Source organism: Rutilus rutilus, assembly GCF_951802725.1.
Source record: "Rutilus rutilus genome assembly, chromosome: 10".
NCBI classification, from domain to species: domain Eukaryota; kingdom Metazoa; phylum Chordata; class Actinopteri; order Cypriniformes; family Leuciscidae; genus Rutilus; species Rutilus rutilus.
Window position 1 is genome coordinate 11,631,045 of NC_140215.1, and position 16,249 is coordinate 11,647,293.

Sequence of the window (16,249 nt, forward strand, 5' to 3'; positions counted from 1 at the left end):
ATACTACCCCAGTCTTTAGCTATATACTGATGATACGGATCCTGTGAGTTCTCCACCTTCTTTGAGCGGATATAGCTGAACATGATGCCAAAGGTAAAGAAACTGAAGAGTCCCACCATCAGACAGATGTAGATCATGCCGTGACCTTGATCATTTACCGGAGTTCCACTCAGATGCAAAGGTGGATGATGTGGAGGCACGTATGGAGCTGCTCCCATTGCCCATGTCTCATTAAAGTAGTGCTGCAACCAGGATACCAGCAGAGAATGCACAACTGTGTAGTTCTGCTCCAGCATTCTTCCCACTGTTGATTTAGACAGCAAACTCAATAAATATAAATACAGATAGGATCCATCATTATTATTTTTCATAACTTATTTCATTTATCTGATGGAATACTTATAGCCAAATATATTAAACCAGTCAAAAGTTTGAACACACTTGACTGATTTTTTTCTCATCATCTTACTAGTTTGATCTAAATGCTAAAGGTTAGATCCCTAGATAACCTGTTTGAAAATAATTGTACTTATGTATACAAACTAGTTTGAGATCTGTAAGAGTAAGATCTTACAAAAAGAAGACAAAAAAAAAAAAAAAACTAACAATACTTTTATTCTGCAATGATGAATCAAAGTGACCAAAAGTGACATTAAAGACATTAAATTTATAATTCGACAAAAGATTTATATTTCAAATAAATGCTGCTCCTATGAACTTTCTTGTGCTCAAAAATTGTGGAAAAAAAGTATTACGGTATCCACAATAATGTTAAACAGCATAATGGTTCAATATTGATAAGACGTTATTGAGCACCAAAATCAGTATCGAATGCTTTCTGAAGGATCATGTGCACTGTACAGCCTGCTGAATAAATTACATTTAGCTATGTATTAAAATATAATTAATTACATAAAAATAATACTCAAGCATTGGTGAACGGTATGCAAAATTGATACATAAAAAGTACATATATTTAATGTATACTTGTGCAGGCAATGCAGCCAACAAGTGCTCAGTATAAAATATACACACATATATTTTTCTTCAGTGAGAAAAGAATATAATATAAAATGATTATAACAAACATACCTTATAGTCTTTGGTGGAAATATGAACTTTTGGTTTACTGCAAGAGAAGCCCAAAATTGTGTTGTGAATATTTCCTGCTAGTCCTCTTGTGTCGTACCTTAAAAAAAAAAAAATAGACTAAGGAAGACAGGATAGTATCTGAGATCATGGTTCCACCCCATTATGAACATGGAGAGACTTAATGATCCAACCCTCTTAAAATGTCAACAGCTTTAATGAATCTAACAAGCCAAGGTCATCAGCTTCTTCAGGGAGAAAAGTCTGAGTCTGAAAAAAAAGACTAGCTGACCAATGAAATTCCTGAACAGATCAGCCCCATCCCTAATTAACAGTTATGTAGGACAGAGTGATGTTTTTCAATGTATCTTTTTGACTTTAACAAGCTAGTTAAAAGATATGTTGGTGGAGATGGGCATGAGTCACATGGAGACTGTAGATATTTCTATCACCTCAGCCAGCTTGACCTTGATGCTAAATAACTCCACACGCAAGTTGAACAATGGCGTACATTGAGGCAGGCAGGAAGGCATTCGAGACTTTTACAGATTCTATTTCAAGGCAAAAAAAAAAGAAAGAGAGACATATCCTTGAAAAGTCCTCGACTTGCGTCATGATTGCCATACCAGCATACTGGATGTACGCTGAGTCATCTTTTGAAAATGACTAAATGCATAAAACTCAAGAGGCATGTGGGCTGAAAGTCAGAACACTCACAATATTGCAGACTAAAATACAGTTTTGCTTAAAAAGGCCAGAACAACTTTGTGAAGAAAAACAACTTATTTTAATGACATGTTATGGCTGTTATTTGTGACAGGACAAACACCCAAGCCATTTCCAAGTCAGTGACATTTTCAAAACCAAGTAAAATACAAAAAAACAAAACAACATATACCATTATATACAGACATTACAAACAGTAAAAGGCATCAGAAATATATTATTAAGCTCCATGTATTAAAATCAATTGATGTTCATCCTGGTAAAGAGTGTAACAGTCCTCAATCAAAACTGATTACAGTGTTATGGTCCTACAAATGACTCAAGTGCATGAAATTGAGGACCATTCCTTTCAGTACATCCTAAAAACGCATCTTAAAGACTATTTTGGGAATTTTTAAAAAAGTATGTTTTGTTAAATACGTTAAAACAATGGACTCTCACATACCCTAACTCACCTTCCCCCAGAAAAAAAAGCTGTGGACATCTAGACAAACAAAAATGTTAGTCATACGAGAGCACTAAACTGTGATTCTGTAATTCAGGAACATGCTGAGGCACAAGGTGGAATGAGACTTACAATTGCCGTATGAATGGGAAAAATTATTTTATGACAAAATATTTACTTCATAGTCAGCATTTACTCTAGTTCAAGTTCCAATAATCTTGCACTTGAGTGTTAATTAAATAAGAGCTTGAAAATATCAAGCTAAACTAAAAGGAAATACAAAGTAATCGTATCAACACACCCAATGACTGGGATTCAACATGCTTCCCAAGATCCAAAAAACACTACACAATATGAGACTGATGTTCTCCATGGCCACAGTTACCAATGAAAGCACTCTTGAAACCCCCCAGCCAGCAGAAACATGAGTCACTCTACCATCGAACGAATGCATGCAGTGAACCCCATTGTCCTATGAGACAGTGGACATATACATCATGTCTCTCTCCACAGGGCTGAGGTTCTGTCTTAAGGCGTCCTCTAGTGGTCAGGAGAACCAACTGTGTGCCTCTGCAGATCCCCAGAGGGTCTTGTGATAGTAAAGCAAAGATTATGGCACAATGAGAGGTTCTCTAGGATCACTGCGTGACAGTATATTCTGGACGACGGGTCTGGATGATTTTTGGACGTGGACGTCTGCCACCATCCACGTCTTCCTCATTTCCTGAGCTTTCTTGATCGTTCTCGCAAACATGAACAACCACGCTGGGAGTGGTGGGAGTTCCTGGCTGGAGCTCATACTTTTCACCTGCCGTACAGAGAGAATTTATTCTTAGAAGCTCAAAGCAGGCCAAATGAAATTAATCATTTAATTGCTGACCTATTTCAGAAAAAAGATTAATTGAGAATGTGAGACGTTAAATGTGTTGTACCTGGCCCTAGTCTGGAGATGGCACACAGAAGGTCATAGTTAATGACAGGTGTGGCGTCCTTTGCCTGCTCCCAACCCACAGGAGGTGACGGAGGAGGGGACAGGAGGAACTGCTTATCTGGTTTAGGAGGCTCCAGGTGTGGACTGCCAATGTGCACAGACTAGGAAAAAGAAAGATAATTTTGTTTGTGATAATAAGTACACAAAAAGCAGGCAAATAACCAGGTGTGATGCAATAAACAGTAATAATTAACAGTCAGTTGGTCATTATTACAAAATAAATCCTGACACAAAGTGGAAAGGCATTAAAGTTTAGCAGTCATCACTGTAAAGTAAAATAAAAAATAGAAAAATAATACAAATATTCATTAAATAATATATTTAGTTGTTTTGTTTATACAGTTATATAGTCAGTTCATCGTTATTGTAAAATAAACCCTGACGCAAAGTAAAAAGTCATTTATACAAACATCTGACTGCAGAATGCCACAACTGACCAGTTAGAATCAAGTTAAAACATTTTTTATAAAAATAATAAAATTAAAGATTTTATAGGCTACTTTTAGGTGACATACCTGGGCAAAATAGAGTCGCACCTCCCTGCCGTTGAAGTCACTTTTGTGGAGTTTTGCTCTTGCCTCCGCAGCGGCCAGAGCATTGGTAAAGTTTATCCTCACCCGACGGAAACTCTTGAAGAACTGGAAGGTGACGTTTCGGTCAAAGGCACGGAACAGATCCTCAAAACTAGCCTGTGGTGGGTGAGAGGAAAACATCTCAAATTAATACATCTGACTACCGGTATGTATCTTCATGGAAACAGCAGTAAGAAATGAACATTTTGCTGTTGAAGCAAGAAGAGTACATAAATAAACATTCCCTGTGGAGTAATCTGATTACTGATAAAGCCTCCATTTAGGCTCAGACAGGCAACCTTTATAAAAAAAAACCTTAATCCTAAACCACTAGATTACCAACCACCCTGTGGCGAGACTGCGCTCGTAAGACTTTATGGTGCTGAATCCATTTATCTTGTTTTTGGGGATACTGCCAGATTGTTATTCAGTAAACGCTTCTATATTAAACCTTACTGACGCACATAGTACTAATCTAATACACATCCTAAAAATGACCACGTCTGCCAGTGCTCGACAAGATATTGGTTTCCAAGGTAACAGAGACTTGCTGCACAGTGTGAACATGCAGACGTACTATCCTGATGGACCATTACTAAATCTCTGCATAGCTTGAAGAGTATGATCCACAAATCCTGGCTTATTCCTATTGGGCAAGTGGTATAAGTGTAGTGTATGCATGTGTGCGTAAGAGCTTACGTCAGATTCAAAAACCCCAAACTGTCCATACAAACACTCATTAAATGTTCCAACAGCATCTTATTCCATGATCTAACCACCCCTACAACAACCAACCAACTGATCATCAGCTTAATACATAAATGATACACAAGTAGGTCATTTGGTCAACCCCAAACCACACAAAGCAAAATTCAAATTTAGTCATCATCAATAAAGACAATAGGTTATATAAGGGTATTCAAACAGGATCTCTTTCTATTATTGTCATTCATTCTGATTAATGGGTGAAACAACTATATTCCAGCAGTTTAATGTAATTGTTTTAGTATTTATTTCAAGTGTAATGCTATTTCAATATTGTAAGGCACCATGTCAATGAAGCCTTACCCTCTCTTCGGGTCTGTTAAACATATCCAGATCCTCTAAGGAAGCGATAAGGCAGAAAGGGTTGCACTTCATGGTTTTCAGGTGCATGACTGAAGCCCGTTGACGGATCCTCCGGAGGACTTGAGAGCTTAGAGAACGTAAAGGGCAGGAGGGGTTGAGACGTGTCCGTTTTGCCTTCCCCAGCGTGAGGACACGAATGACGCCTGCCTCAGGAAACAAATGCTTTCGAAATCACCCTCTTCGCTCCTGCTTTCCCTGTACTTCTCAGACGGTCTCAGTCCCGCGGAGAGCCTTGAGAATTTTCAGAAAGGAAATGGGTCAAACTGAGTAATGCATACACAAATATAAGCCCAGCGTCTTTGTAGGCTAACTGTGGTCACGTGACGCTTCTTTGCTGAGAGAGAATCTTCTGGAATCGTCTGTGCTCCTGCACCACCGGTCAAACGTCTGGAATGCTTGGTAAGACTGCAGCTCACTCATCCGTCTCGTTTTATATAAAGGTCCCTCACAACTGCACAACAACAGACTCCGCCCACTGCAGACTCCGCCTCACCTTTTCCATTCTGTACTGAAACCAATTGCTATGCTGACTAATCATACACACACTGCACACACACACCCTGAGAGTGCAAGTCCTGGAAACTATGTGACACTGCTTTCCATGCGGCTCAGATTCAGTTCGGTCAATCTCTGCTCAATTCAGTCACACTATTTCAAGACACACGGTGGTGTGGTAAAACAATGATCTGCATCGCTCATCTCACTGTATATCTCTTTTACGCTTCCCCTCCCATCTTGGTGGAAAATCTAAATCAGCTGAGCTGGGCAGAAGGGCAGCTGTGTTATCAAGCGCTGCCCGCAGCATATTTTCCATGGGTGTTAATTCCTCTCGTTTTCTCCTGTCTGACTCCAGGGGCTGTGGATTTGTCCCGTTATTATTGAAGAGCAGCCTTTCTTTTGCTATCTGTTTAAGTGGCATTCAGCTGTCACATTTTCAGGCTTATTTTTAACATTGATCTGCATGACGTTATTCTCTCCGAGTCTTGCAAGTATTAGAAACACTATCCATATTCTCCCTGTCGATTGTGTAAACATCGAGACTATTACTGAATACTGAAACTGACGACGGTACAGCTGATGCAGAGAGAATAAGAAGGTTAACACATTTGGCCTTTTAATTAAAATTGGAAATATTTATAGGATTGATAACACTTAAAATGCAGTTCTCAAAAAATAAAATAAAATAATTAAAAAAATAAAACCTTGCTGGTCTGTGGACAGCACTGAGAAAAAAAAAAACCTAAATGCATAATAAATAAAAATGACAATGTAATCTTACAAAAGATTGCCATTTCAAATAAACGTTGTTCTTTTGAACTTTCACTTCATCAAAGAATCCTGAAAAAAAGTGGTCACTGTTCCGCAAAACTATTAAGAAGCACTACCATTTTTATATGACATATAATTAAATATGTTTCTTGCACACCAAATCGGCATATTCGAATGATTTCTGTAATATCATATGACACTGAGGACTGGAGTAACAATGCTGCAAATTCAGCTTTGCTGTTACAGGAATAAACTACATTTTAAAATACATTTAACAGAAAACAGTTATTTTAAATTGTAACAATATTTCACAATATTGCCATTTTACTTTTTTTTTTTTTTTAATCAAATAAACAGCCTTCTATAAGAGTATAAGAGACTACTTTCTAAAACATTTTTTTAAATATTTTTTATATTTATTATTATTGGCATTTCATTACAGAGGAGAGTAGAGAGTACAGACAAGGGGAAAAGTGCACTGGAAAAAGTTGTGGGATGCTGGAGACGGATTTCAAATGGATTTTAACATCCAAAACAGAACATAACTAACTCTGACTATTCTTCAGTCCATGCACATAATCACAAGCACATTTCCTTTATCTCTATTAACGGAGTAATTATATCTCTCAAATGATATAAAACCTTGAAGTGAACATTCTTCCCATTCTTTCCACACAAACTTTCCACCTCTCAATCTGGTAAAGAGATAAGAGATACAATCTACACTAGCCATAGGCATCTGTCAGTCATGTGTGCAGATGTTTTAGTCAAAAGCTGGGATTCCAGTGTAACAAAGCCTCTTATTAGAGAATGGAAAAGCAAAAAAACAAACAAAAAAAACATGAAACCAAATAACAAAGAGGAAGAAACACAGGGTGGAAAATGGTGAACAGAGCAGCATTGTGTTGCTGTATTTTGTGTATGCTTTTATACGGGTGGAAAGCATCTGACAGGTGTTATTATGAAAAACATTATACATTAAAAACATTTCTTTTCAGTCAGAAGCGTAAAACAAGTTGAATTCCTCATTTTCAAATGGCTAGATCCAAAATATTAGCTAAGTCCATCAAAGTTATGACAAATATTATCATCTACCGTTACTGTAATTGCAAATTTAGGTTCTTATATATACTGTTTAAGTTACAGCAAATAAAAGGATTATCAAACGTAAAAGTTACAGCAAGAAAAATATCATCTACTGCAAATAAAGTTTTTAAAAGTATTTAATAATAATAATAATTTTACAACTGAATTTGCCTTAATTTGATGTTACTTTATTATTAATAATAATAATAATAATAATAATAATTAAAGTAAAAGCAAATTAAATGATCTACCGTCAATGTAAAGGAAATTCAATTCTTATATTTACCATTTATGTATTGGCAAATTAAGAACTTAAAAATAAATTACGTATTACGCAAGTAACAGGTCACTATTTAGTCAAATGGCAAATTAAATTTTTGTCTACCCCCAAAGGAAATTATTAAGTATTATTTTCTGTGGAAAGTGGGCCATGGCACAAGGTGTAGAGAGCACATATTATTAGCCTACCTAAAAATAATAGCCGGAACTGACCTGAGGTTAAGGTCAGGACTTAGCTCCATTTCAAGCTTTCAGAAACTATGAGCATGACTTAGCCTACAGGTTGATGTCACTCATTTGTCCACTTAAATGGCACATTTCATATTTAGAAGCACCAATTCAGGAAGTGGGTTCGAACTTCCAAGAAAGTTTCTAAATGAGTCAGTGTTTTGCTTATAAGACCCTAGCTGTGGTTTTGATATCAGAATTGGTTTGCTCAGGGAATGTGAATTCATCTGACATTTAAAAAGAACAGCTTATATTTTCCATTGAGACACCCAGCTGAGTTTATGACAGCTCGAGGACCCATGTCGCACAGAGCAAGTGTCAAAACTCCTTACAGACTTTCCACAGAAAGCAGCAGCCAAAGTGGATTTTTTCATCATGAGAAACTCAGCTGACTGTGAATAACCACACACACCAAAAAAAGCTACACATTTATTGCCTGCAGAGAAAATATACAGTGAAACTATACAGTGTAACATATCCCAGAAAAGTGTTTCTTAACTAGTTAAACTGAAGCAGCAAAGATCAATAAAGCCTTGGAAATTAGGCTTTTGATTTATGTTTCAATTTACAATGGCCTAAACTACACAACACTTTCACATGTTAACAATAGACACAAATTTCTTTGTTTGCAACACATAGTCATAAAAACAGAAGATGATCCTCATGTATATTGTGAATATAGGTTGTACATGTGGAAACTTTAACAAAACTTATATTATAAGCAAATGGTGAATGTGGCAGGAGAAAGATTTTTGGCTGGTGAGAGCAATTAAGATGAACAAAAACGCGACATGATATACCATCCATGTAGCTTCCCATCCTTCTTCTCCGAGTAAGAGAAGGTAGAGGTAAATATATCCGTTGTGTTCGTCGTAACGAAGTTAACGCGTTCACATCTGTCAACTGTCATTCTGACTGTGACTCCGGTCCGGAGATATTGAACTCAGTGAAGAAAGTACTCAGATGTTTTTTTCGGGGATTTCTAGGCGTTATATTTCTTGTCGAGTTTTATTAAATCTTGATTTCTCACAACGTGTGCTTTTTCTGGGTGAGATAGAGTGAACTGCAGCGCTAATAGAGTCTCACGAATGTGTACATCACGTACCCATGCACAGACCAAAGGCTAAGGTCAGATTGAATAATACATTGAATTTCATATCGTTTACCAGAGCACTTGGAATATACGACATGTGTCGCATGGGATCAGACTTTTTTAAAAAGACTGATGCTGGCCGCTGTTCACTCGCAAAGCGCAATCGGGACATTTATTTTTTTTAATCTCATTTTGTCGTCCATAAAAGAAAGAAGGGCATATAGCATTAGAACAACACCAGGGTGAGCAATTTATGACTTAATTTTCATTTTAGGGTGAACTATCCCTTTAAGACTTTAGACCTCCCATGCTGTTAAATGGTCATTAGCTTGAGTTGAAAGCAGATGGAAAACAGCATACAGGTGGATCACAAAACTGCATGTATTGCACTAGTTTGTTTACAACTGTTCCACTGTAAATAGGCAAGTTCAAAGAACTGAGGGTGAAAGATGATACTACAATGATAGGTTCTGAAATTAGGTTTGTTTGCTGGGGCGGAGATGATGATCATCTGCATTATGGAGGTTAAAAAAAAGAAAGAAGCAAAGTCAAAATACGAGCTAAGAACTGGTGAAAATGCAAAAAGAAACTGTTTATTCCAGTGAAACTTGTGCATGAAAACATGCACCCAATTAAAGTTTGTGTGGCTTTAGGCTTACCACATTTAAATTGACTACAAAGTTACACAAGTTCTACAAAAAAATTAAATTCTGTCATTATCTACTTCTCTTAAATTCCCCATGAAATCAAAATTGAAGTTATTTTGGCTTTTAATATGAATATGTTAGCCTTAAGATTATTTATAAACTAGTGTGCTCCAAAACAATGACAAAATTCGTATTTAGAAGATATAAGCGTCTATCACTTCAGCCAATATGGATCAACGATTTTTATGACATTACTCTGCACTTCAGCTTCTCATTAGATTTTCTGTCCAATCCCCCTACATTAAATAGATAGACACAGATGCTTAAGCTGCGTCTAAAATCAGTCACTTTTTCACACATTTAGTATTTTCTACATGGTGAATGGGACATAGTGCACTATAAAGGGGATAGGGAACGATTCAGACAGTGTAAATATGCTTTCTATAGGGGCGATTGAAGTCTAATGTCACACCGGCAGCATAATTGAATATGTTTTCAACCTAAAGGATGATGTTAGACAAACTGCAGTAACTTTACCCATTAACGCACAATTCAATTTATTATCCAATAACAAGTGTATATCAGTTATTTTACAACAGTTTCATACAAGGCTCCTCCGCAAGAATGTAGGCTAAACAATTTTTTTTTTTTTTAACTCAAGATGACCAAAATGTTTCTGCCATTGAAAAACTCATACTGATTGATCACTAACTGAATTTTTGGGAGGCTGTGTCCCTCTCAGTATCTGCGTTTACATTACCCTAATAATCCATCTGTAATCGGACTAGTAGCACAGTCAAAATAAGAAAGTCACATGATGTAACCACATCAATCGGAATTAATTGGCCAAATTCTATTTAAATTTCATTCGGATTGTAAGGGGTGGTTTGAAACCTTTTCTAATTCGTTCGAGAGGCCATGTAAACACTTGATCGGATTGAAAACCGAAACTGGAGAGTTCTGCGCATGTGCAATGACGTAGAACTATAAGGTAATGACGTATGATGGACTGAACAAGCTGTTGTTGTTGAATATGTATAAGGGATAATCCTCGGCTAGCTGTGCATTAAACCATTTTAATGCAGAACGTTGAGGCAAGGAAGGAACCACACGAAGTGGAGTGTGGTTGCCTCCACTAGGCTGTGGATAATCCTGCTTAGCCTATACCATGGTCATTAGTCAGCATTGACAACATAAAGCTGTTATTGATGTTTGCAGTGCAATATTTGAGGGAAGGGTAAAATTGACCATTATTCTCGTCAGTTATGGCTTGTCAGATCTAGCACTCTGCCCACTTTGAATAAGACACAGAAATAAAGTAGTGAGTAAGATTACATTTGTTTCAAGAAATGAATTATAACATTTATTTGAATTAATTATCAATTGATCGATCGATCGAGAGAGAGAGAGATGCATCAGCATTTCTATCTATTAACAACGAAGCTGTGAGTTTAATTACTTAAAAATAGCGATGTAACCCCCTTGTTGCTGAGGAATAGACCTATAATGTAGCGATTCAGTAGCGAAACGATTTCATTACTAGAAGTCGTGGTTAGCGTTGATAAGTTTTTGTGCTCCTAAATGTTTCTGTAAGTTACGTGCGCACTGTGATTGTGTGCGAGTAAAGTATGTGTGTGTGCACTTCAATGAAAACAATGAGTTAATATAGAATGGTGATTAAAGGGGTGGTTGATTATGATGTCACTTTTTTAACTTTAGTTAGTGTGTAATGTTGCTGTTTGAGCATAAACAACATCTGCAAAGTTACAATTCTCAAAGTTCAAAGCAAAGGGAGATATTTGCTTTTAAAGAACTAGCTTTTTAAGGACATACAACAAGGTAGTAACTACACAATATTCCTCCCGGGTTAGTGACATCACCCTAAAATTTACATAAACCCAGCCCCCGGAACACGATTTATAGATTATCAAGACAGAATATGCTAATCAATGACTAGAAGATGGCTGTTTCTCAATATGCGTTCTTGTCTGTACTTGTGTTCTTGTGGACATGTGAAACGTCATCAGTCGCTGCCCAAGTACTGTCCCAATACAAGTTTGCATTTTGGCAAGAACAGTTAAAAATCCCGGAAGTGTTCATGACACGCCCATTTTACCGAAGATGCATCGGTTGGTAACTTGTGTGAACTTGACGGCAGAAATATCCCAGCATTCATTTCGGCATTCGAGGAAGGTCAATACAGTAAGTCGTTTTTCTACAATTTCGTACGCTATTTCATCTCTAAATTCACTTCTGAGAACATATGCTGCGAGAAATCAACTGTGTAGATTTCAAATATTGGCATTTTTACGAAAATTTATGGCGAATCGAAAATGTGCTCAAACGTTTTCGGAAGTGAGAATCTCCATAAGCGTTGCTTTATTGTTATGAATATACATTACATTGTAGTGTACAGTTGTAGAGTAATCCCTTGAGCTGAGGGTAGGCTTGGGCGATAAAGCCTGGCTGTTTATCGTCAATAATTCTCGTTATGTTTGGGTACTGCAGACGGCGTCTGTGCGGGGGTATTATTGCGCAATACCAGCAAGAACACATCGTCTCAAACTGTCAGCAGCGTTCTGTGTGCTCGTCACCTTGTGAGTTCATTCTTCCAAGAACAACTAGCAAGAGCGCTCTCCCCAAGAACACAAGTCCGTTCTTTGCATTCTTGGTTTTGAGAAACACCCGATAACTACACAAAAGCTACATAAATTCATCAACTAAACATTCAGAAATGTCCTGTTGCTTCTACATGTTGTCACTTCTTGAGTCTCTCCATCTTTCTGAATCCGGTTTTAACATAAATGGCTAAACTGTTTGAAATTTTCAGTGCATGTCCGTGTGAGGTAATTGGAGCTGCTAACACACACACACACAGACAAGCTGTTGAAGCTCCGCCCTCTGTGCCACAAGCAGCAGCTCATTTGCATTTAAAGGAACAGACACAAAACGGTGCGTTTTTGCTCACCCTCAAAAAAAGACAATTTTAACATGCTATATAAAAATATCTGTGGGGTATTTTGAGCTAAAACTTCACATACACACTCTGGGGACATCAGAGACTTAGTTTACATCTTGTGAAAAGGGCATTATACCACCCCTTTAAACTGACTATGAATTAAACGGTGTGGAATAACCTGTGCATTAACCGGTTTAATTCCTTCCAGCCAATCGGAATCGAGTATTCAGACAGACCATGGTATAAAGTTTTATAAATGTCATGTCATTCTAAAATTGTCCCTCCACTCATCGTCTCTCCACTCATCGTCTGTGAAGAGGTGCAGGACAACTTTGTCTTATCAGCAGGGCCGTCCCAAGCATGGGGCAGGGACCAGCGGAAGGTAGCGGAAGCGGGGTCCTCCGTCGGACTATTCGCGATCGCGTTCTGGGGGGCAGGAGTCCTTCCTTCAGACTCTCATCTGCAGACGCCTTGTTTTGGGCGCGGGAAGGGGTGTTTTTACTGCTTGAAATATATAAGCAGCATGGCGCAAAGCTTCATGTGCTCGTTGTCTCCTAGTTAGGACCTGAAATAGATAATATTAAAGGTTGTATCAGCGATTTCAGGCCCAAACATAAATGATCACATTCATCTAATCTTTCCTAACGATACGCTAGCTGCCCGCCCCATAAGCATGCCGTCAAAAAAACGCGTCTCTCTAGGCTCTGAGATCTGCACACAAAAACTATTTAGGTTTGGTTTTGGTTTTTAGTGGTGGTGAAACCAACTGTTTTTGTGTGCAGATCTCAGAGCCAGCTAGCGGATCGTTAGGAAAGATTAGATGAATGTGATCATTTATGTTTGGGCCTGAAATCACTGATACAACCTTTAAGACTGATTTTTAAAACAAAGAAAAGGAGTATGGCTAGTATGCGCCAACAGCAGGAAACACTGTATATTCCTGCGGTGTGTCAAAAGATCAAATTCGATTTGAAACTTGTGACAGACCTAGACGTGCACATCAACCCGATCATTTTATTTAGCGTTCATGTAAACTTCGTTCAGATTCATCAATTGGAATGATTTCATTACGACTGAAAGAAACAAAAGGTGTCCATGTAAACATAGCTAATGTCTATGGTGGTTACATGTCCTGCTCCTTCAATCATATTTTAGAACCGGAACCATCAGCATTGCAATACATGTTGCTTCCTGTTTCCGTATTGCAAAACACAATGGAACAGATTTTCCATTTTATCCATTCTCAACAGCAGACTATTTTCTATCTCTAGTATGTTCTCATCCCATTTCCATTCAACTCAAGGTTTCCACCCTATTTGGAAAATTGCACACACCAGAATCATGTTGCCTGGACTCAAATATAACCTACTTGTGCTATAGACAACTTCTAGTCTTTGAATATCAATGCTTGTATTATTGTGTATTACACCCCAAAGTCTTATTAACAAATGCTAATTCATCACCAGGCATGACAAACTGACAAAAACTCTGTAGTACGCATAACACTGTGGTAAATTAATCTCTAAACTGGACTGTATAAAAAAGGGTAGTTGAAACAAGTAATTTCTCTAGTACATTATAATAACAATGTCTACAACTTGACTTAAGGCTGTCTGATGACTAGGATTTGTGTAACAGCTCAACAAAAGTGACGTCAAGTGGAAAATTTCTTCAGCCATAACAAACACACCTATTCACCACTCCAATGTCATAATAATCTTGTAGGGGAAAAAAGCTAACAAATGAGTCCATTATGGGTTGTTGTTATTTATTGTTTTTGTTTATTCACTCAGCTACTTGACTTGTAAATTACTCCAATATTTCAGACCTAAACTCAAAGGACGCAGAGGCATATAATAAATCTCCATTTCTTGAAAGCACTGGCTACTACTTCAATACATCATAAGCTGCCATTAAACAAATTATGGTGGAAGTATAAGACACCTTTAAAACACAGAGTGTACTGATAAATGGTTGAAATGTTTCATTTTGATAAACCATATGGAACCAAACCACGCAAAAATTCTGGATTGACTCAAAAACTTTTGCAATGAGAATGTTATTTCCCCAAGTTCCTATTTTACTTTTTACAATGAGGAACAAAGATGCTGTCAGGGAAATTAAAGTCACACCACTGATGTCCAATCTCCATAAATATTCCAAAAACTCCATTAGTCAAAAGGTTAACTAGCCGTTGTAACACTTTATACCAACAAAAAAAAGCTAGTCTTTTCCAAGTTACAGGCATTCAACAGAAATGATAATCTTACCAGTTACACAACAACTTATACAACCATATCTCGACTGCTTAATCATCAAATGATGCTTGCATTATATCATTAGGCGAAAGATTATATCTGCTTATGGCTCATTAAATAAGATTACAGTGAAGATTAGTTCACAATCACCAGAGCTCAATTCAATAGAGCACGACATATTCACAGCATAAATGTGCAGCCAGCAACTCTATAACTGCATGATGCTATCATGTCAATATGGACCATTAACTTTTGCATTTGATAACACAAATGTCAAACCAAGAAAACATCTGATGCCTTGAACTACAGAAAATTAGTTTGTTTTTGTTTTTTTACAATAAAAATTGACATGTCTGCTATGTTTGAAAAGGTGTCCAAAAATAGTCTATCTATTGCTTTGTAATCTCTTTTTTTGTGTAAAATGTTTTGTTTGAAAATTGTGCTGGTGCTATCTTACTTGAAAATGCCACTTGGTTTGATATTTTGATGTCCAATGCAATGGCATTTTAAAAGTCCAAGAATATATGAACATTACTCAGTCCATCCATAAATGCATCTTTGGTCTACTTATTTCGGTTATATATGCATGCCCGGTCTACATAAGATTCATGAGAGGGATACAGTAGTATGAATTTAATATTACTCACTCTTAAAGGGCTTTCAATGGCAAAAACATCCACAGGAACTTTCCAGGCCACAAGTGAATCAGTCAGGTCGGTAAAATGCACGTCCACGGTGGCCTCACTGTCCTCATTATTTGACTGCTGCATAATGTAAATATGAAACGGATAGGAAACTACTGTCTAGGTCGTTAAATAGTTTTAATTCCTACTTTTTTTTTGTGTATGTAAATCATATGGCTTGCGAGGCAAGCTAAGCTATCTGTCTACTGTATGACAAAGTCATCACCCTTAAACGACACACGCATGCTTTGGGAACCGATTTTTCAATCGGCATTGACGTGTTCAGTTGATCTTTTTTTAACTATAAACTATGTGTTTGTCTTTTAAGCTGGAAGTTATAAGCAATCTCGATTTAACCATTATTTGCGGAAAACAGTCAGCTTCGTCGACATACCTACTCGACAACTTCCCGTTTCCTTTTTCATATTTAATGATTCCAGCAGGGGGCGGTATAAGACATCCCTGAAAATGACAGTTAAGAAATATGTTGTATGGTTTAAGCACTGAGCGGCGTACATTTTTTACTTACCTATTGTTTGGCCATTTAATGTATTTCTGCACATTGCAAAATATCAAAATAAACGACTTGCAAACATTTGCCAAAAGAGATTAGAAGAGTCATATACAAGCAGCCGAATATATGCTGTCCTTGTATTAGTTAATCTCTGGCAGAGCCGTATATCACTGCTACTCTTTGACATTATAAAGAGAACAAACTGTTGAATGACGTGTCATGTTGATATCATTATCTGATATTATTTAATTAAATCCAAATGACATTTTCTGGCCAAAATAC

General features: G+C 37.2%; 1 protein-coding gene across 3 annotated transcripts; it reads right to left on the bottom strand.

The window, feature by feature from the left end:
* Window positions 1-1,858: 1,858 nt before the first annotated feature.
* Window positions 1,859-15,874, bottom strand: rcan1a (regulator of calcineurin 1a). Of its 3 annotated transcripts, XM_084420811.1 has the most exons (5): window positions 15,418-15,874; window positions 4,892-5,182; window positions 3,767-3,940; window positions 3,193-3,352; window positions 1,859-3,068 (listed from the first exon to the last, which is right to left on the bottom strand). In XM_084420811.1, the coding sequence occupies exons 2-5, from the start codon at window positions 4,976-4,978 to the stop codon at window positions 2,899-2,901; spliced, it is 591 nt and encodes a 196-aa protein (XP_084276937.1). In that variant the 5' UTR covers window positions 4,979-5,182; window positions 15,418-15,874; the 3' UTR covers window positions 1,859-2,898. The 3 variants fall into 3 exon arrangements, with proteins under 3 accessions (XP_084276937.1, XP_084276935.1, XP_084276936.1); XM_084420809.1 differs by lacking the exon at window positions 4,892-5,182 and having other exon boundaries at window positions 15,418-15,870; XM_084420810.1 differs by lacking the exon at window positions 15,418-15,874 and having other exon boundaries at window positions 4,892-5,641.
* Between the last annotated feature and the right edge of the window lie 375 nt (window positions 15,875-16,249).